Source organism: Gekko japonicus, unplaced genomic scaffold (genome assembly GCF_001447785.1).
Source record: "Gekko japonicus isolate JY-2015 unplaced genomic scaffold, Gekko_japonicus_V1.1 scaffold1544, whole genome shotgun sequence".
NCBI lineage: Eukaryota > Metazoa > Chordata > Lepidosauria > Squamata > Gekkonidae > Gekko > Gekko japonicus.
The window spans coordinates 211,386-233,464 of NW_015173180.1; the positions used below are offsets into that span (position 1 = coordinate 211,386).

The 22,079-nt window shown below is 44.5% G+C and overlaps 1 protein-coding gene across 1 annotated transcript in view; it reads right to left on the minus strand.

Annotated features, from left to right (window-relative positions):
• The window catches only part of LOC107119948 (thrombospondin type-1 domain-containing protein 7B-like), a 419,856-nt gene that overhangs the window by 180,880 nt on the left and 216,897 nt on the right, over nt 1–22,079 (minus strand). Inside the window, 1 exon segment of the mRNA XM_015422578.1 lies at nt 20,665–20,928. Within this exon segment, the coding sequence (XP_015278064.1) occupies nt 20,665–20,928 (264 nt within the window).

Genomic DNA, 22,079 nt, shown 5'->3' on the forward strand with positions numbered 1-22,079 from the left:
TTTTATCACCTCCTCCTCATGAGTTGTGTCCCCCCAAAATCATCACTTCCTGCCTCCCCCATCCACATCTCTCTCTTCACGAGTTGTGTCCCACCAAGAATCAAGAACCAAGATCTATCTCATAGTGCAATACCCACCTCATGAACCAAGATCTACCTAAAGGCACAACACATACCTCATGGACCGACATCCACCTATGCAAACCTCTAACTTGTTAAACATCTACCCATACAAGTGGGCTTGTTTGACTGTACCCAAGGTTTCCCGATCTACAGCAACAATGGGCAGGTGAACAATGGGTCCAAGGGGAAGGGTTGGCCACCTCAAGTATCCATCTTCACAACCAGGTGACAACCTTCTGGGCATGATGGGGGGTGTGGCTGACCACTCCCCAAACTCCAGTAACCAGGGGGAGGCAGGCGGGTGACTTCTCCCTGGGACCAAGAGTAAGGGTTGGCTACCCCCAGATTCCATCTTTACAATCAGGTGACTATTGTAAAGAGGAGTGTGGTGGGCCATCCCCCAAAACCCAGTTACCAGGGTAGGTGGATGGGTGACCACCTTCTGGGCCAGAGGAGAAGGGTCACCTGTGATTTCCCCGGAGAGCACTTTCCTGGGAGCTCCTGCTTTGGGAGGGGCACTACGTGGAGGAGAAGGGATGAGCCCTGAACCCAAACTTTTTTTTCTTCTGTTCGTGCCCATCCCTATTGCAGACTAATGCTTTATCTTAGCCATGTCTCCAAATACATGTAGATTAGGCACTAGCTTGGCTTTTCATTATGTATCAGCAGCTTCCTCACATCCACTACAAGTAGACTGTGACCACTCAGACCGTTTCCACATCTGGTACCTGCTTCTCATTCCTGGCGCGTTGAAGAACATCAGATCTGAATCACTGATTCCACAGTAGGAGGAATTCCCTCAGCAAGGGATTACGTTTGTGGCTGGGTGGGAGTGGTGGGCGTAGAAAAAAAGGGAGCATTCGTGATGCCAATTATGCTAATGTGTTTTGGCGCAATGTGAAGAATTCCCCACTTGAAACTATGAGTTCAGGAGTGCGGCAATGAAAACTTCCAGAAAACACAGAATTCAAAAGATGCAGGAGGAAAGGAAGGAAGATGCGGGTCAGAACCATGCCGCACATCATTCTGTGGGGAAATAATCACTAGCTGCGAATAACTGTGGAGGATGAAGCTTTTTTTGCGGAAGCTTTTTTGCGGAAACGGTCTCAGATTCCATATGCACTTTGTATGTGGGTATTATAAATAACAAAGCTCCCCCCAATGGTCCTTTCTGATTTCACTATCTTAACCTTTCACTAAACAAATTGACTATTCCACTGATAACTCATATAATGCATTAACTTCAACAAAATAAAGGTATTACTAGCAGGAGAGTTTGGACAGTCAGTTATCTGGCTACATCACCAAGGTCTTCTTACAAGCTCACATGAAATATAGCTCCATTTCAGATGGCATGACAGCTTGGATAACACAGTTTCAATAGAAAACCAAGTGCCTTGTTCAAAAATTAGATGAGACAGAGGGATTATTGGCTGATTAATGGAGGCAAAATCTGCCAAGCTCAAGGCACAGTTTACTAGCTTGGGGTTTGCAGATGACCTGCACAGCTGATAATACATAGAAATGTAATGATATTAAAATGATAGAGAGAAAACAAATTTACAAATACAGTAATTGGAATCCCCCCCCACATACAGTCACAATTGTATTATTTATGCCAACTTCTCCTAAGAAAATGCTATCTAGAAATGAAGAGTTAATTTGTTCAGTGTAACTTTCAGTGAAAGGCAGATAACCTGGTCAGAGACCAGAGAAAAGCTACAAGGATCCTCTCCTACGAGTCCAAATGAAATAGATGTGCATAAGAAGACATTGTGCTTTTACCACCTCTACTGCTTGTTTAAACCAAGCTTCAGCAAGATGCATACATGCTCGACTATTCCTACTGTGAGTAAACTGATGAGAACTCAGAGGACAAGTGTCAGAAGAGTACCCCAAAAGTTTTGGGGACGTCGTCATATTCAAGCTCCTTGGAGGAAGGTTAGGTAATATGCAGAACCCAAAACAAAGCAAATATTTCTCAGTCAAAGGAATCATTCAGTAATTTGTCTTAATGCACATGTTTTAAGAATAAATTTAGAGTCCAGTGACACCTTTAAGACCAACAAAGGTTTATTCAAGGTATGAGCTTTCGTGTGCAAAGCACACTTTTTCAAATATAGTGGAATGGGAGGTAAAGTTCAAACTAATAGCCCGTCTATACGTTTGAGCCTTACCTCCCATTTCCACTGTATTTGAAAAAGTGTGCTTTGCACACGAAAGCTCATACCTTGAATAAACCTTTGTTGGTCTTAAAGGTGCCATGAACTCTAAATTCATTCTACTGCTTCCAGGGCTGGCTCACTCACTAGGCGAACTAGGCGATTGCCTAGAGCGGGCTGGCCCTTAGGGGCACCAAACTGCACCCAGCCCCATACTCTGGGAGTTTCTTGATTATTTGTGTTTTTCATTCTTCCTAAAAAGCATTTATTTTTGAAAATTGGTGGGCACGCCGGTGGTGGGAGGGCGCCAGAAGGGATCCCCGCCTAGGGTGCAAAATAAGCTGGGGCCGGCCCTGACTGCTTCAGACCAACACAGCTGTCTACCTGGATCTATGTTTTAAGAATGTCTTTTCAGTAGATACTGTAGTCAAGGAGCAATTCACTACATTGCAGTTACAGGTTCCTGTCTGTGAAATGAAACTGTACTATTCATTAGCCTGTTTTTTCCTTTGCTACGCTTCAAGAGGCTAGTACATTTTTTAAAAGTAACCTACTTAAGGAAGAAATTATTAGTGATTAAAAACAACAGCTGATTACAACGACTTACTGTTATTATTCAAGCTTTTGTATAGTGATTTTAAACAATCCGAACACTTCAAAAAGGGATGTAGGCAGAGTAAGTCAGGTGAGTGCAGTGCCCTACCTGGATCACAATTTCATTCCACCTAAGATTTCCTTTTTTAAAAAAATAGGCTTTTAAGCTGTGAAATGGCATTTTTTTTTGGTTTTGAAACAGAAACAGAAATGTAGCTGTTACGACTGTGAACATGGCGAGGCGCTTAAAGGAGGAGATAAAGCGAGCATCTTCTCCAGTATGGAGACAGATTGTTCCAGCCCTATGGTCACTGTTGTGCTCCCTCTGTGCAAACTGGCTGGGGAAGGATACACATGGAAAGCTGCAGCCCATCCAGTGCTGGGGGCTGGCTATGGACATGTCTTCATATACACTGTCCTTCTTGCAGTCCTTACAACAACATTGTTATTCTGATACTGTAGATGGGGCGAGAATGGAAGTTGAAGCTGACTACCCAATTTGTAGTTCAGATTCACATGTAATACTCTGTAGGAGTTCTTTTCATTATTATTAGAGTTGTGTTACAACAGAAGACAGCAAGACAACCAACCCTGCACACAGATCTGAGGATTCTTCAGTAACAATTAACAAATAATAGTGTCCATCTAGAATCAAGGCAACTGTTAGGAGTCCGGGTGGGCAGCTGTGTCAGTCTGAAGCAGAACAAAGTTTTGAGTCCAGTGGCACCTTTAAGAGCAACAAAGTTTTATTCAAGGTATGAGCTTTCATGTGCAAAGCACACTTCCTCAGATACTATGAAGTGGAACTTACCAGTCCATACATACAGAAAGAGGCTAAGCAGTAAATTAGCATACAACACAATGAATATATTTATCAGAATCAGGAATAACAAGCTTGGTTTATATGGTTACCATTTAACATAATGAAGATTTACGTCCACTTATCCTTTGGTGTAGGGTTTGACCTTTTGACCCTATGTAGAGAACCGAAGGGCATTGTTGGCATTTAATGGCATATACAATGTTAGAAGATGAGCCTGTAAATAAGCCTAAGATGGTGTAGCTGATGTTGTCAGGTCCAGTGATTGTGTTGTCTGGATGTATGTGGCAGCAAAGTTGGTATCTGGGCTTATTGCAAGCTCTGGTACCAGTGTCCATGTTCAAATTAGATACAATAAACCCAGAGGATAAATGGACACAAATCCAACATCAATAAACACAAGACTGAGAAGCCTGTAGGAGAACATTTCAGCCTTCCAGGGCATTCAGTGGGTGACCTCAAAGTCACTGTTTTATTACAAAGGAACTTCAAGAACAGTCTGGAAAGGGAAATTGCTGAATTACAAGTTATTACAACACTTGGAACAAAAAAACCCAGGACTTAACATGGATATTGGTTTCTTATCTCACTACATATGCTAAACCTATTCAGTCTTTACATACGTATTCTCACCAAGAAGGGCTATACATCCTCTTTATTGGTATATTTCTTATTTAGAATACTATATTGGAATAGCAATTGTAATGTAATGAAATGAAAATTGGAATGTATTTCTCTGACAGAGGCGACATAATACTGCACAACCATTCACTCCTGTTTGTTACCTCCATGCTTGAGAGGAGATGAATGTAGCATAACAACAGGGTCTCAGCTATATGATCTTAGCATTCCACATTTAAGAAGGATACATTTACACATCAGTCTCCAAGTCTGACGTATGTATTTGCCTCTCTGTGTTTTCCCACAGAACTGAATCCAAACAAATGATGACCATATTATCTCTGGTTTTTGCATCTGTTGAAACATCTTCATTATGTTAAATGGTAACCATATAAACCAAGCTTCTTATTCCTGATTTCGATAAATATCTTCATTATGCTAATTTACTGCTCAGCCTCTGCCTATCTCTATGGACTGGTAAGTTCCACTTTACTGTATCTGAGGAACTGTGCGTACACACAAAAGCTCATACCTTGAATAAAATTTTGTTGGTCTTAAAGGTGCCACTGGACTCAAACTTTGTTAGTAGTCCAGTTAAGATAATACAAAACTTCACCAAGATCATGCATCTCTGTCCACCTGCAGAAAATAAATTGCTGGTATGTGTCACCCCAGTTTGCATTGGGCCATACAGAGGAGGGAGATAGAATTAACTCTTCAACCTCCATTCAGTTTTGCCAGTCAACCTCAACTCCATTGCACTATGAGCATTTTAATAGAAAACAGATCTATATTTTCAAAACATGTTTTCTCCCCCTTTAGAAGTATACTAGCAAAGCAGGGAGTTCAATCAGTGAAACCAGGCAGCAGCTGAAGGAATAAACCGAACTCTTCCCTGTCAGCCTTGATACAAATTAGAAACAGATGCAGCAACGCAGCACGGTTGGAGCCAATAAGGACAGAGACCAGTGCTGCGACCATTGCAGAGCCACGCACCACAAAGGTCCGCCCAGAAGGAGTCGCTACCGGAAGATCCCGCCGAGACACCATCGACTTGAGGAAGAACCCACCATGAACACACCTTGCTCGGGTGCCTGGTAGGCTTTCATTTCTCCCCTGTACTGTGTGGCCCTAGTTAGATACGTTAAATACTTCCCTGTAAACCGCTCCGAGCCTTCGGGAAGGAGTGGTATAAAAGCTGAAATAAATGAATGAATGAATGAATAAATAAATAACCTAGAAGGCTGCAATTTGTATTTTATAGGCAGACAGAGATGCATGGTCTTTTTTACATCTAGCTTTGCTCTCCCTGTATCTGTGGTGGGCAGGTGTGACAGAAAGAGGAAAAACAACAACAGCAAACCCGTGTGGGTAACATAAGTAGATAGGTCTAGCAGGAAGGGTTGGCCACAGTCAGAACCTTCCTAGATTTTTTATCTTTCAGCAAAAATGGCTATTATTTATTATACATACTGTTGATGATTCCCTATTGAGAAGGAAAGCAGGATATAAATATCTAAAATAAAAAATAAAATAAAAAACCCGCACACACCATTCTTCTCAATGGATTGTGAAACTCCAGGCACAAACACAATCAAAGATATTCTGTGGATAAGAAACAATGATCTAAGGATACAATGGAAGAAATGTATGTGGTTAGCATTTAATAGAAACCAGTGATGTTCCCTGGGCTATTTCTCTTATTTGAAATTTTCTGCACAGTGACTTAGAAAAATGCTCAAATACTTGGGATGAAACTGGGATGTGGTTTGGAGAAAGCCCCCCTCTTCTCAAGCTGCTTGAGAAGCAGATGCACGTCTAATTTAATTGGCACTAATCTCATCTGCATCCACCACTAGCATATTTCATCATTATAATTAACAAACTTTTAACAGCTGAACACTTGGAAGGAAAGCCTAAAGGTGCCTCACAGAAACCAAGGTCCTTTGACAGCCTTCCATATATCACTCCAAGTTATCAGTAACAATGACAACAGTGATTTCCCTGGAAGAAGAGGGATAACAACAGTCCCTTCTTTGGGGGGGGGGGAGTGAATGGTATAAGACAATGAAGACCAAATAAACAGCCTGATCTGTTTTGCTTATGCAAATATGCGACTGAGAACTGAGGCCTCAGTTCAGCAAGACTGACAGCTAGGCAGGAATCATGCAAAATTCTCTCTGTGCCTCAGCACATTAATTCTAAAGCAGCAAGGTCTGACAGTGACTCTCAAAAGCTCACACCCTGAAAATCTGGTTGGTCTCTGAGGTGCTAACTGGACCAACATGGCTACCCCCTGGAACTCTCATTAAAGCAGCAAGTGACCTAAGCTTATGCCTTTTCTCCACAGTGTTACCAGGGAGTACGTGAGGGTTGATTTATTCCTACCGTACCCTTTGCTCCTTGTAACACAGAAGTAAAGCTCGAACCTGTATAAGTGGCAGGGAAGTGAACTGATGAAGTCCAAACAGTGATTCATCTATAAGCAAAATCTAAAGTGAAAATATACTGGTAGAAGAACAGACCCTGGGAAAATGCACATTTGGAGGAAGGCTCGCGCTCAGGTGAAGCGCAGCATTTAATCCCAGTTCTCCATCCCACGACTCAGAATACACAACTTCAATCCAAATTGTCCCTTCCCATCTTTCTAATGATGGGCTTGAAAGACATGCACTCATACATATAACCAGGGGTCGTTTCGTAGAAAAAGAGCTAGGGGAACTCATTAGCATAACTCATTAGCATATGCCACACCCCCTGACATCACCGGAAGTGTGTCATAAGGCCACACACCCCCAACGGTCCCGGCCGCCGCCACGGGCCTTGCAGCTCCACTGCTGAGCCCCATGAGGGGCCCGGTGGTGGACCTGCAGGGCTGGCAAGGAAGCCCCGCGAAGGCCCTCCCTGGCCCCGGGCAGGCAGGGGTGGGGAGAGGCAGGGAGGAAGCAACTTACCCTCCCTCTTCTCCTGCCTCTTCCTGGCTGAATGAGGGCCGGAAGCGGGGTGGCCGGAAGTAGGGGGCGGGGCTTCGACATGTGCCCCGCCCCCGTACCCCACCCGGGGGAACTGCAATCCCCCGCGATCCCCCCCGAAATGACCTCTGCATATAACCAAACTCCGTATCACTCATTAATGTAGAGACAGTTTTGTAGGCACTGTAGTTATTTTCACAAAGGCTTACATAAGCCTGGGTTGTAGAGATGGGAATCCACTCTTAGTATTCTCACTGAGTACTAATTCATTATTTTTACAGCAGTAAATGGGTTGAACTAAATACAACACATCAGCCAAAGTGTTGGAAGCTGATCCTTGGTTAGAGTCAGAAATTATATGAGTAAACTATGTTGAAATTAACAGATGGATCAGTTATGACAATAATTTCTAAAGCCAGAAAAATAATTAATAAAAGGAAAACTTGTGATAAGGTTTGCTATACATAAGCATTTTTAAGTCCCATTGATTTCCAGGGGGTGGGGGTGGCAGAACTCAACAAAAAGACCATTCCATTCCAAATGAAATTACTAGGATATTTGTGTCCCAGAAGAGTCTGTTTGTTTTTTCAAATCTGAAGGCTATCAATATGAACAACTAGGAAACAAGAATAATGAGATCAGACAAGAACAACACAAAGATAGCAGAAAAAAGGCAGAAAAAACAAACTGAGGACCATTGGGAGGGGCAAGATGTCCTCCTGACCTCAGAGGAGAAGGACCCTCTTCATAGTAAGTGCCAAAGGTTGTTCTCCCTCTGAGGAGGAGGACATCTTGGGCTCTCCCAGAGCAGTTAACATCTTAGGGTGGGGCATTGCTGACTTCCTCAACTACATGCTGCAACACTCTTCTGCTGAATGCTGCGTCTGCTGAATCACACATTCCGCTTGTAATGGCGAACAAATGTCAAAATGGAAGGCCATGTGGCTGCTCTGCAGACATCTTCCACCGAAGCCTGTTTAATGAATGCTGCATTGGTGGCTGTGCTTCTTACAGAGTGTGCCATTATACCCTTGGGAACTTCAATCTTGAGTGCTTTATATGCCTCTGAGATGCATTGTCTGATGGCCTGGCTGATCACTGCTTTAGACATTTGTTTTCCAAAGTTGGGAGGGGAAATGTCCTCCAAATGTGGTCTGTCTGTATCAGATAAGCTTTGAACACTCTTCTCACATCCAATGTGCACCAGGATAGTTCTCTGGGATGCGAAAGATTTGGACAGAAAAAAGGAAGAAAGATTTCTTGTGCTCTGTGGAACCTGGAGAGAACCTTGGACAGAAAGGTAGGATCCATCTGAAGGACCACCTTATCATTGGGGAGTATACAGAGCTCCACCTTAATGGAAAAGGTGCTCAGTTCTGAAACATGTCTGGCTGTCATCACTGCAACCAGGAAGAGAGTTTTTGATCTCAACCATCTCAATGGAATGTCCCTGAGAGGCTCTAAAGGGGCCTTTATCACAGCTGAGAGGACAGTTTGAAGTTGCCAGGTCAGGAACCTATGTACCTGGGACGGCAAATGAAGGGTTGCTCCCCTCAAGAATCTGTGGATATGAGGATGGTTGGATAAACTGGATCTATCTACCTGTGGAAGAACTGAAGCTAGAGCAGCAACTTGCCTTCAAAGAGTAGCAGGTTTCAGTCCAGATTTTAGGCCATCCTGTAGGAATTCCAGTATTGACTAGACTGGAGGTTGTAATGGGTCTATCACCTCTCTTCTGTACTACCTGTGAAAGGCTTTCCAGAAGGCATTGTATATCCTGGTAGTTGAGTCCTTCTTGGAGGCCATTATAACACCTGTCACTTCTGGAGAGTAGCCTAGTTTCATGAACATGCTCCGTTTAACCACCACACGGTCAGCTGCAGCCATTCTCAATGGGGGTGTCACAGTAGTCCCTGAACCAGCATGCCCAGAGACAATGGGAGATGAAAGGGTTATGCAGTTGACATCCTCTGGAGGGTGGGTAATCAAGGACACCAAGACTACCAAGGCGCTACTACAAGAACTTTTGCCTTCTGTTGGCTGATCTGTCTGAGGAGCCTTGGAATGAACAGGCTGGGTGGGAAGGCATACATGAGACTGGGAGGCCATGTAGTAGTCAGAGCGTCCATCACCTCCACCTGATGGTGAAAGAACCTTGTGTAGAACCTCAGAAGTTGAGGATTGTGGTGAGTCACAAATAGATCCACCAGAGGAAGCCTGAACTGCTCCAACACTAGTTGGAATATCTCTGTCTTTAGAGACCACTCCCCCAGCTGAATACTCTCTTGACTGAGCCAGTCTGCCTAAACATTGAGGTCGCCCTTGATATGATCAGCACTGATGGAGGCCAGATAATGCTCTGCCCAGTCAAAGAGTTTTATAGCTTCTCTGTGTAGCGCTGATGACCTGGACCCCCTTGGTTGTTCAGATACACCTTCACCAAGATGCCGTTTGTGCATATCAATATATGCTGGCCCAATATCTGGTTGCTGTAGTGAAGCAGGGCCAGACAAATGGCTTCCAGTTCCAGGATGATGATTGGTAGGTGGGATTGGATCTGATGTGTAGTTCGAGGTGGCTCCCCAGCCCACAAGACTGGCATCTGTGAATAGTTGAAGCTCCCTTATTGTGTAATAAGGCTTCCCCCAATGTAGGTTGTTGTCAAGCTTGGGCCTCGCTTGCCAAATATTTCCTATTTCCTACACTCATGTTCTATGTCATTATTCCTTTGGTTGTATTATGGATTCACATGTAGTCTTATACAGTTCCTGTGTTGCATGCAACCTTGCTCTTTCCCATTGCTGTTTATCATCACTGCTGAAACTGGAGGGGGGGAGTGGATGTGTTTGGCTGTCTGCTTTGCTTGGTTGGAGTCAGCTCGTAACAGTTCTCATGCAGGGGCTTCCTGAGTGTGTTGTGAACACCTTGGGAAGTATATGATCTCATTGTTCTCTGTGACCTTGGAGTCTGGGGAGCTTCTAGATAATGTAACCGTCAGCATGCAGGTGGAGGGGCGGTAGCAAGGGCAGGGGCAGATGAGTGGTGGGCTGAATGGGAGCAATGATTGGTCACTTGGCATCTGTGGAATTTCTTGCTTTCAGTATATTGGCAGAACTGGTGTCTGGGCCCCAGTTCCAACATAGAAGCGGTCTATGCTTGAAACCTCTCTGTACCTATTAATAAAGAAATCTTGCTGATACAAGAGTGTTTGTGAGAGTGATTGCATCTAGGACTTGACAGTCCACCACATCAGGCTTTCCCTGACCGCAAGAGGAACCTTGACAAAGATATCTATTTTTTTCATGATTTTTTCATGATTTAGAGCTAGTGAGGGCACAAGAGGAATTGAAGGGGTCTGGTGTGGAGCTGCCCCCACTGAACTGCATCGAGGTTAGAAGTCAAGAATCCCATCAGTTTTGCCAAGGTCAGCAGGGAGGTTGAGGGATTCTTGATAATGGAGCTAGCTAGTTGTCTGGTCTTCTGTATCTTCTTGGTTGGGAGAAAGAGTTATGTCTGGTGTCTATTACCATGCCTAAGTGCTCCAACCTCTGGGAGGGAAGCAGAGAAATCTTAGCCATGTTAATTAGGAATCCATGCTGTTGAAGGCAAAGAATGGTCTGTCGAATATCTGACAATGCTTTGTCCTTGGAGCTGGACCATATGAGAAGATTTTCTAGTATGGATGTATGTGAATCCCCTTAGTTCTCAGGAGGGCTACCAGGTTGACTAGAACCTTGGTAAACACCCATGGGGCAGTGGCCAGACCAAAGGGGAGGGCTCTGAATTGGAAATGTGATTTTCCCACACAGAATCTCAGGTATCTGTGATGGTGGAAATATCAGGATGTGCAGGTATGCTTCTGTGAGGTCCAGAGAGGAAAGATAAGAACATAAGAACATAAGAGAAGCCAATGTTGGATCAGGCCAATGGCCCATCCAGTCCAACACGTTGTCACACTAGCAGGTGCCATACTCCCATGGCTGAAGAGCTTTTGTGATAAACTTGAACATCTCCATGTGGAAATGCTGTAGTTTGATTGCTTTGTTCAGGTATTTCAGCTCTAAGATCACCCTCCAGTCCCCATTCTTTTTGGGAACCATGAAAATGTTGGAATATACTCCCTGTACTCTTAGGTTTCAGGGGACAGGCTCTATGGGTCGAATATCTATGAGATGTTTGATTGCCTTGGATGTGATTTCTCTTCAGATGAGGTTCTTGCACAGTGGAGAAACTATGAATCAATCCAGTGGGAGTTTCCAAAACTCTACGGGGTATCCATATGAGTCTATTTCTAAAGTCCAAGAGTCTGCTTGCGATTCTAGCCATGTTGACTGAAAATGAAGAAGGTGCTCCCCAGTCATGCTTTATTGGGCTTGGAGTCTCTCTTGTTTCTCATTTATTCCTATGTTATGTCTGGAGAACCTGGGATTGTTGAAGTTCCTCCTGAAGGATTTTTTTGAATGACCCCATGTGGATCTCTTGGTGTCCAAACAGGACTCGGGGAAGCTGTTAGTGTTACAAAAGGACTGGTTGCCAAACTTGCCGCCAGTGTTCCCTCTAAGCTGAGTTAGTGTGAGCTAGCTCACAGTTTTTTAGCCTCTGGATCACATTTTGTCTTAGCTCAGGAAGGATGGCTCCAAAGCGAACTGACATATGCAGTAGCCAAATTGCTTGCTCACAACTTTAATGACAGTAGCTCACAAAGTAGAATTTTTGCTCACAAGACTCCACAGCTTAGAGGGTGCATTGCTTGCCGTAGTGCTTTTTGTAAGATTGTAGCTAGGACTTGGGCATCACCTTCCTCTTGTCCCTTGTCTCCACTAATATGTTGTCCAAGGTGTCCTCAAATAACCTTTCACCTTGGAAAGGATAGGATGCCACAATATGCTTGGAATGGAGATCAGCTTGCCAAGCCTATAGCCAGATGCCCCTCCTGGCTACTGCTGCTGACTACATCGCTCTGGAACAGAATGTGAGAGCATCCAGGGAAGCGTCGGTAGTGAACTCAGCCACCTTAGGCAAACTATTGATGCCTTCTGGGAGCTTTTTGTTGTTTGGGAGTAGCTGAAGGAGTCTTCTGGCCCAAACTATGGCCACCCTTGAGACTATGGACGTAGTAGCCGTGGCTTTGATCACCATTGCCGTGGACTTGTAGTTTCTCTTGAGGGCTATTTCAATCTTCCTGACCCAGTTGTCATGAACTGAACCCTGCCCATCTTCTGAAAGGAGGCTGAAGGACTGGAGCGCAGCCACCGATGATACCTGTACCATCTCATTAGTTAATGTTGGTAAGTCATATAGTTTTTTTTTAATAAAGTTGGGGAACTGCCTGTTAGAATTGGGTCTGGCCCAGTCTGCTTTAAGCTGGCATTCAGAGAACACTGGGAAGGGGAACACTCTCTCTGAGGTAACATAGCTGGGGAATTTGCTACCCTGTGACTTATTTCTAGGGGTAGTACCAGGGTTGGTGGTGTCCTCCCCACTGGGGGTGTCTTGGAACTCTAGAGATGCCAATGATCTAGACAGTAAATATTGATAGACTTGAAAAAAAAAATGAACAGACTGTTCTGAGACACAAGTTTTCTCCACCTCTTCATCTGAAATGAACTCACCCTCCACCTCATTCTCTGCCTCACTATCAGGAGCAATGTTTTGTCCTGTGATCTCTTGGCTGTGCTGGGTGTCCCCTGGTGTCTGCTTCTGGGCTGCCTTAGGAGAAGGTGATCTGGGTTTGGGGATGGCAGAACCCACAGCCCCAAGCTGACAGACATTAAACATTTCTGACCTCACTATCTGCTTTAAGAATTCCATGAGCTCTAAAGATAAGGCAGTGCTCCTGAGACCGGGTACTTTAACGGTTCGAAGGTCAGGTCCTGAGGTGGTAGAGAGGGTCTGCCCCACTAGGGGCTGCCCTGTTCCGACATCCCCCACTGGGTGATTGGCATCTGGGGACCAAGACAGGGCTTGGGATGCCACTGAGGGCTAGCTCCCGCTGAAAATTGATCTCCAAAATGGCCGCTGCTCCCAGCTGAGAGGCAGGGATGGGGTAAAGGCTCTTCTGCAGGGGAGGAACTATGGTGCTTTCTCCCACTCTTTTGCACGTCATCCCAAAGGACATCGTTGCTGGCAGCTGAGAAAAGCCAAGCAGACAAGTCGGCTCTGGTTGGATTTTCCTCTATGGCCCCAAACTGGGCACCGCCATCCTTATAATCTTTGAGGAAGCTGTCCTTGAGAGCTTCCATGACAAGATGTCCTCTTCTCTCCATGGCTATTTCCAGAGGCCAGTAGCTGCCATTAAACCTATCCTCCAAGTGGAGGGGGGGGGAGAAAGAGCCACGAGGGCAAGAACTTGGATAGAACCAAGAGACAGAATAAAGGGTCTTTGTTTTTTAAAAAACAGAAAGAAGTAAGAGGAAGAGGAAGAAAGAATAGGAATAGGAATAAGAATAAATCACACACAATCAGCAGGTAGGAGGTAAGCCTACACCATGCTCTCCCTATCGAGGCAGGAAAGGAACTGAGGTTTGGGTGTTCCCACTCCACAGGAAGAGGAAGAAATTTATTTCCTGCCTCCCTGATTGGAATGTGGGAAACACCCAAGATGTCCTCTGCCTCAGAGGGAGAAAGGTGAACGATGGAAAATCAAACAAACAATAATGGCTAAATTTGGAAGGGGGAAGGGGTTTTTTTAATGACTGCAAAACTAGACATAATCATTTCTGTAGAGGAAGTTTCAGCATGAGGTAAGGAATCCATGTAATTTATGTGTGGTCATTTACTATAAATTCATGTTCCAGATGGAGAAATCATTATAACTACAGACTCTACCTTGACAGAAAGTTATCTTTCCTCATTTGCAGTTGTAACATTAACTTCATCATGTGAGAATTTAATCAAACCATTGCCTACTGAAGAAATTACAAGAATTTCTCACTGTGCAATGAGGGCTACTTATAGAAAATTAGCATACAAAGTCAGCCTTAGTTCCAGTGCACGCATTCTATAATCTGATGAATAAATCAAGGCAACACCATTTACTATCCAGTACTCAAAACATAAGTTACATATTGAGGCCAATAATTAAAAATGTCCAGATAATTTAACCAAGCTGCTTACAGTGTGGACAATGGGGACATCTACATAAAACTATATCTTGTATGCATTTGGGACCACATATTGCAAAACTTCATGGGTCTATGTGGAAGAAACAACTTTGAAAAGGCCCTGTATTTTCACTGTTGCAGTCTTCTGTACAGGACAATTGTTCTAGCTAGCATTAGTCAGCTAACATGTCTCAGAGCACCAACCCTGTACCATGCAGCTGTGTTTAGACATACATCAAAAATGCTGGTGAGTGGCTCAACACAGGCCAATCTATGACATTTTAGTCCTGCAAAAAAAAAAAAAAAAAAAAAAAACCCTTCCCAAACTAGAACAAAGGAAAAACCATCAGTTGAAGGGTACAGAGCAGGCACTCAAATGAGTCAGTCAGGAGTTTTCTTGGATTTTTTTCAGACTGAGTCTAATGGAAGTTTAAAGTTCCTCTGATGAAAGGTCAGTTGTGTCTTGAAGTGAGTTCAGCAACAAAAGAGATTCATAAATCCTTCTCTGCACCTGAATAGTTATAACATTGTGATTTGTGAAATCTGCAAACAGCTGCTTTGAAACGGAATGAGGCAACTCAGTAACCATACAGCTGCATCCTATTAATTATAACAGCTGTTTCCACACTTTAAGAGTAACCATAAGAGCCCCTATGCTATTTTGTTATCTTGTAATAACTGGTGACACTTCAGAAACTTTTTAGGAATAACATATAAGCAATACCCACAAGTCCAAACTACAAATCTACATTTAAAAGCAGTGTTCTCAATGGTAAAAAGGTAAAGGTTCCCTTGCTCAAAAGCCAGTCGAATCCGACTCTAGGGTTGCGGTGCTCATCTCCGTTTCAAAGCCGAAGAGCCAGCGCTGTCCGAAGATGTTTCTGTGGTCATGTGGCCGGCATGGCTAAACACCGAGGCGCACGGAACGCTGTTACCTTCCCACTAAAGTGGTACCTATTTATCTACTTGCAATTTCTTGCTTTCAAACTGCTAGGTTGGCAGGAGCTGGAACTAGAGACAGGAGCTCACTCCGGGTCCCGGGTCTCGAACTGCTGAACTACCGACCTTCCACAGCCTGCAGTTCAGCGTCTTAACCACTTGAGCCACCGCAGCTCCATTCTCAATGGTATTACAGACATATTTAGTATGACTCCCACAACTAATCCGAATGAGGAATCCATGGACAAAACACTGATTGTGGTAAGCTGAAAATGTATAACCGCAACTATACTATCACAAGTTAAGCACTTCATACACTCAAAGATTACAAGTAGATAATAATCATATAAAGTGACTTTTAAATTTATAAGACTGGATAGTGTTTTGGCAAATAAATGTCACTCCCTGTCCCTGCCTCCTTGCCCAGGTGACCCTCACCTTTAGCTGTCACCCTGAAGTCTCCAGCGGCTCCCCGTGAAAGTTGTCCCAGGGCACAGCACCTTCCACCTTCTGTGGAGGGAACCCACGAACTCAGATATGATAGGGGGGTGGGGTTGCATCAGCACACCTCCACTGGTCTGCGGGTGCCTTGCTGACTCACTCTCTCTCTCTGGGCTGTCCTTGGCTACCAGCTGTCTCCTCCTTGACCCTGTTACTTAGCCCTCTTTTATATCACTCCCACGCCTTGAGCCCACCTCTTCACCCATCCCTCTCCTTCTCCCAACTGAACCCCACCTCTGTACTTAAATTCAGATGTTCAGCTGGGTTCCTGGGTGGGGCCACAGTCCTGGGGCCTGCCAATGCAGGCGTCTCCTGGGCTGGCTGGCTCAGACAGCGATCTCTGCCACCACCCTCGCTGAGCATAGCTCTGCAACTTCCCATGGCTTCCTCTGCTCTCCTCCCCACCCTCCTGATAGACCCCTGGCCTGACCTCAGCCCTGCGCTGCCGCATCCTCTACGGACCTGGGGCCTGGCACAGCTGCACAAACTACCACCACTTTCTCCAGGGGGCCTCCCACCCTCACCTCCAACATTGTCTCCTCTTGTTGGGGCTGGTGGGGCCATGCTGGATCCCTTCAGGTAAGGGGGGATGTCAGCGTGTGGAGGCGGCAGCTGACAGGGGTGCTGTGGGGTGTCGGGGGTTGGACCAAGTCCTGGCCAGTCCATGCTGGGACAATTTTTAAAAATGTGTTTTTCATTTGACTTTCCACAGAGAGACAGCGGCTGGAAGAACATCATGACAAGCTTCTCAATTTTTTTTACTTAACAATGTTAACAGGCAACAAAGACATAGGGAGGTCCTCCTCAATAAATAAACTGTGGGTGCACGTTCCCCCCCCCCCTTACAGTCTTGAGAAACCTGTATAAGGGCCAAGAAGCGACAGTTAGAACCGGATATGGAACAACTGATTGGTTTCGCATAGGAAAAGGAGTACGACAAGGATGTATATTGTCGCCTTGCTTATTTAATATATATGCAGAGTACATCATGCGAAATGCTGGCCTAGATGAATCACAAGCAGGAATTAAGATTGCAGGGGAAAAGATCAACAACCTCAGATATGCAGACGATACCACTCTGATGGCAGAAAGTGAAGAGGACCTCAAGAGCCTCTTGCTCAGGGTAAAAGAGGAGAGCGCAAAAGTGGGCTTGAAGCTCAACATCAAAAAAACTAAGATCATGGCATCCGGCCCCATGACTCTTTGGCAAATAGAAGGGGAAGTCGTGGAAGTAGTGACAGACTTCACGTTCCTGGGATCCCAGATCACCGCAGACTGTGACAGCAGTCATGAAATTAAAAGACGCCTGCTCCTTGGGAGGAAAGCGATGGCGAACCTAAACAGCATGATAAAAAGTAGAGATATCACCCTGCCAACAAAAGTCCGCATGGTCAAAGCAATGGTATTCCCTGTAGTCATGTATGGCTGCGAGAGTTGGACTATAAGGAAGGCCGAGCGCCGAAGAATAGATTCTTTTGAACTATGGTGCTGGAGAAGACTCTTGAGAGTCCCTTGGACTGCAAGAAGAACAAATCAGTCAATCCTCAAAGAAATCAACCCTGACTGTTCCCTGGAAGGCCAGATAATGAAACTGAAGCTAAAATACTTTGGCCACCAAATGAGAAGGGAGCACTCACTGGAGAAGACCCTGATGCTGGGAAAGATTGAAGGTCAAAGAAGACGGGGACGGCAAAGGATGAGATGGTTAGACAGTGTCATCGATGCAACGAACATGAAGTTGAGCAAACTTCAGAGGATGGCGGAAGACCGGAAGGCCTGGAGGGAGCTGGTCCATGGGGTCGCAAAGAGTCGGACTCGACTGTGCGACTGAACAACAACAACAACAGTCTGAAAAGGCAAAAACCTGAAGAAGAGTACAATGACTCTCAAAAAGATACCTTCCATGAAGTTTCTGTCAGTGCAAGAATGAGATTGCTATACTGCAATGAACTTCTCGAGTACAGAGTATCTTTATATTTTATTTCCTTGTGCTCGGCTTTTCTACTTGGATTCTAATTGCAATAAACCTGAACAGCACAACTGTAAAGCTAACAAGCTATCTTTGCCCACTGAGGATATAGTGCTGATGGAAGGAGGCAGTGCATGATAAAAACCCAAATGAGAAAAAAAGCAGAAAACTTACATGAGTACACACAAAAGGGAAGGGATTTGCTTAAAAACAACAACAGTAAAGTGAAGAGCTAAGGAAAAATGTGTTTACTAACAAAGGGACCAATATTTCAGTATGGTAAGGTAACAGTGACGTTGTCAGGCTTGCGTTCAATGGTGCTTCCCGGGACAGGGGTATGCATCACATGGTGTCCTCCATCTTGTCCACCATCATCATCAGCTGCCATGAGCCCTTTGTTTTGCTCTCTTTTATATACAGAGAAGGAGTGCTCTCTCTTTGCAGGCTCTTCCCTGGGTTTGGAGGCTGGCTGCTGGACCCACCTAACCTAGGCAGCAGCTCAGTCTGGTGCTGCTATTGGCTGCCTGGTCCCGCCCCAGAAGGATCACTTTAGCAATGCTGCTGGCCCAGCCTCTCTGATGGCTTCCTAGATGCCCCCCCGCCTCCTACACCGAATAGGCGGTAGTTTGTCAGGTGCAGCAGCAGTTGCAGGGTGCTTAAAGCCACAAGGGAGCCCGCTTCAGCAGTAATGCCTTAGTGATCCTGCCAGCCCTGCCTCCACAGTGGCTTCTAATACTCCTCCCCCTCCTACACTGGACAGGCAGCTGCCTGTCAGGTGTAGGAGAGGAGGTGGGATGCTTACAGCCATCGGGGAGGTTTGCTCAGCAGGATTGCCTTAGCCCTGCTGCTGGCCCAGCCTCCCTGATGCCTTTAAACACAATCCCCCCTAACACCAGATAGGCGCAGGCCAAGTACCAGTGAGATCACACTGAGGTGCTCAGAACAACACAGTCTCCATATCAGCAAAACAATACAGACCTCATAGAATTCCCATTCTGCCAGGCATCATAGCTCACTCAGTCAAGAGTGCTGCCACCAATGTTGCATTCATCAGGTATGCAATGGTAGAGGAAGTCTGTAAAGCAGCAACCTGGTCCTCCTTATCCTCCTTTGTCAGACATTACAAAATTGACAGAGGCAGTTCTGCTGATGTTGCCTTTGACAGGAGAGTGCTACAGAACATTCTCAGTTATGATGAGTCTGACCTGCCCAATAATCAAGGGCAATGCTCTGGGAGGCCCATATAAAGATATCCTCCATCTTAAGGGAGAATGGATAATTGGATACTCACCGTGAAGGGTCCTTCTCCTCTGAGGAAAGGAGGACGTTTTGTCTCTTCCAAAGTCATAATCAAGAAACCAGTAGACAGGTTCTCTTCTTGTCTCAGCCTAATTAATTTAACTTGTGTTTTTTTGCCTGTGTCACTGTCTTGCTGTCCTATTTTCCCTCTTTTCATAGTTAGTATTGTAGTTTAACTGCTCTCAGAGTCACCAAACTGAAGGGGGTGGCTCCTACAAGATGGAGACAGGAAGTTGAAAATTAGTTCCTGTCTCCCTTGATTGGACAGTGGGAATCACCATATCAGGATGTCCTCCTTTCTTCAGAGGAGATGGACCCTTTACGGTGAGTATCCAGTGGTCCATTCTTGGTCTAGCAGGTTCCCAAATAAAGTACCTTTAGAAAGCATATAGCTTACACACTACCAACCCTTTATTCAAAACTTGTGTCTCCCTTTTTTACCTGATTGTGGGTGGGTGGGGTTTAAAGAATCCTTAGGAGAGGCCAGAATGGGGGATCAGACATTCTTCAGTTCAGTGGGCAATTGCCTCAGAGTCCCCCTCTCTACCCCCACCCCACCACAACAAGGCCTTTAGTATTTGAACACTCTTCAAACAGTACTTACCTCCCTCACACCCACCCACCCACCCATCCACAAACAAACACACACCATCTTTAAATTTCCTTTTCATAATTTTTTTAAAGATAGGATAATTGACTGAAGCTGGGGGTGGACAAGATGAACCATCAGTACATTTGTTGTCAGGTATGACTCCTGTCAAGCAGATAGGAAGGCCAGGAGGAATTCATATTTACATAATAGCAAAACAATTCTGCTGTGAATCTTTTTTTATATTATGTTTTGCTTCCCTGTTTAAGTCTGAGAGATAGCACTGCACAGCTATTATTAAAAATAACACAAAATGGAGATGTCCCTTTGTTACAATACTCTTTTGCAAAACTTGTAAAACGAGGTCTAGTATGGTGTGGCAGAACTGAACAACAGATTACTTACTACTCACAACTCCTGCCTGACTGGCGTTTAGGGATACTCACACCCAGATATTTTGTTGGTGGTGGTGTTATCAGATTCCACAGAGCACTTTCCCTCTTTTTCTGATAAGTATTTAAAGAAGAAGAAAAAACCTAAGAAACTTAGACATGATTCAGTGACAGCTTATCACCTGCACAGAGGAAAGACTTGATGTCAGGGAATCAGTACACTGTTAAGGGTTGCTATCACTAATTTCAGTGGAAAGTCAGTTCAACCTTTTCCCCCCTAATTTCCAGAAAATACTGGACAGGAAAACTCTCCCACTCAAACTGGCTGATCATTTGAGGAAAGGTTGGGGACACTGCGAGTATGACAGCCTACATCCTTGACCCAAGATGTGTTCTATTCTTCGTTCTTCCCGTGATCTGACTGAAATGGGGAAACATGTTAGGAGACTTTTGAGGATAGAGAGAGTTTGACAAGGATTGCTTTCAGGCATTTTCCAGCTCAGTCTCCTTTCCTTCTGTTCTCCAAAAGGCTGATTCTACGCCTCACTTGTTTGCACACATGACATGGCATGCCATCTTACCTGAATGGTTGCAGTGAGAAGGTTCCACAAGTCTGCCAGTCTTATCATAGCAGGTAAGAGCTCGGAATCGCACACCTTCTCCACACTCTTTGGCATGTCCATGAAACTTCATTTCTGACTGTAGCTCTGTTTTTCTAGAAGAAATAATGCATTCAGACCAATTTCCATAGGGCCAGGTGGTAAATATTGAGCAAGGACACTGTTCTGTTTCAACTTGAGGATACAGTTCTGTATTCTGGCACTTGTCTCGCTTTCTGCTTCTCCCTGTTCAGATTAGAAAAATATGCTTGTTAGTGCAACATCTGCTGCTTTGGATAACAATATGTCATATTATTTATACTTGAAGGAATTTAATACAGTTGAACTAACACAATCAGAAATGTAAATACAGAGGAGCTGGTTCAAAGACATCTATTAGCTGTTGCCAATACTCTGGAGTGCCAAGACAATGCAGTTGTCTCCAGGGCAACCAGGGAACCTAAAGGAACTGGGAAATATTTTTTGTTCCTGAAAAAGCTCGGAAGGATGGAAAGACAGCGACTGCCTCCCTACCATTATCCCAGGGAAAAAAATGGCAATGTATTTTCATTTCCTCCATAATTATCTGAAGAAATAATTTTTCAGAGTTTGCCTTGCAATTAATGGTTGCTTGGAGAAACCTACAGTGTAGATTGAGTAAGTGGCATCTCTTTAATGCTCTGAGGCTAGTTTTCTAATTGAATATGGTCTCTGCGCAAAGATTCTGCGTTCATCCTCTGCAAATATTGCATTTTGCTCTTCACTCCATTCTTTGAGTCGAGATTAGCAGCCAGAGCCTTCTCAAAAGACCCTTGCTCTCACAGCCACGTGACAGGATTCTTTGTTGCCTTATCTGAATGGGTCAGACACATGGTGGGCTTCTTCATAATCACCTCATTGGCAGATTTGCCAAATTTGGATTGCCATTCAATGGCTTATTGGAAAATGCATCCATGGTACTACCGTAATATTCACTTTCACCACCTTATCTCTGGAATGCCTATGTCACTTTCTTTTAGGTACCAGGCCAAAATGTTTCTGTTCAGCCAGGCTTTTAATTAAGGGGTTGATTTTTTTGAATACTGTTTTAGTCTGAACACTCTTGTTTTAAACCGCCAGTGGTCATTATTTATGGTCCATGTTTGCGCGCCGAGCCGGTTTTTTGAATGCTGGCGGTTTAATTCCTTTAAAGTTCTATTTTATTATTTTATGTTTTGTAAGCTGCCTAAGGCAGGTTCCTGGAAGAGTGGCTAAAAAAAAAATCTAAAATAAATACATTCTTCAGTGGTGGGAACATAATGTCACACTGAGGGGCTCATGTTATCAGGGTTAACCCTACCAGCAGACAAAAAAGGATCTTCTAGAACCAGAAGGCTGTCTAATTCATGTCTATTTCA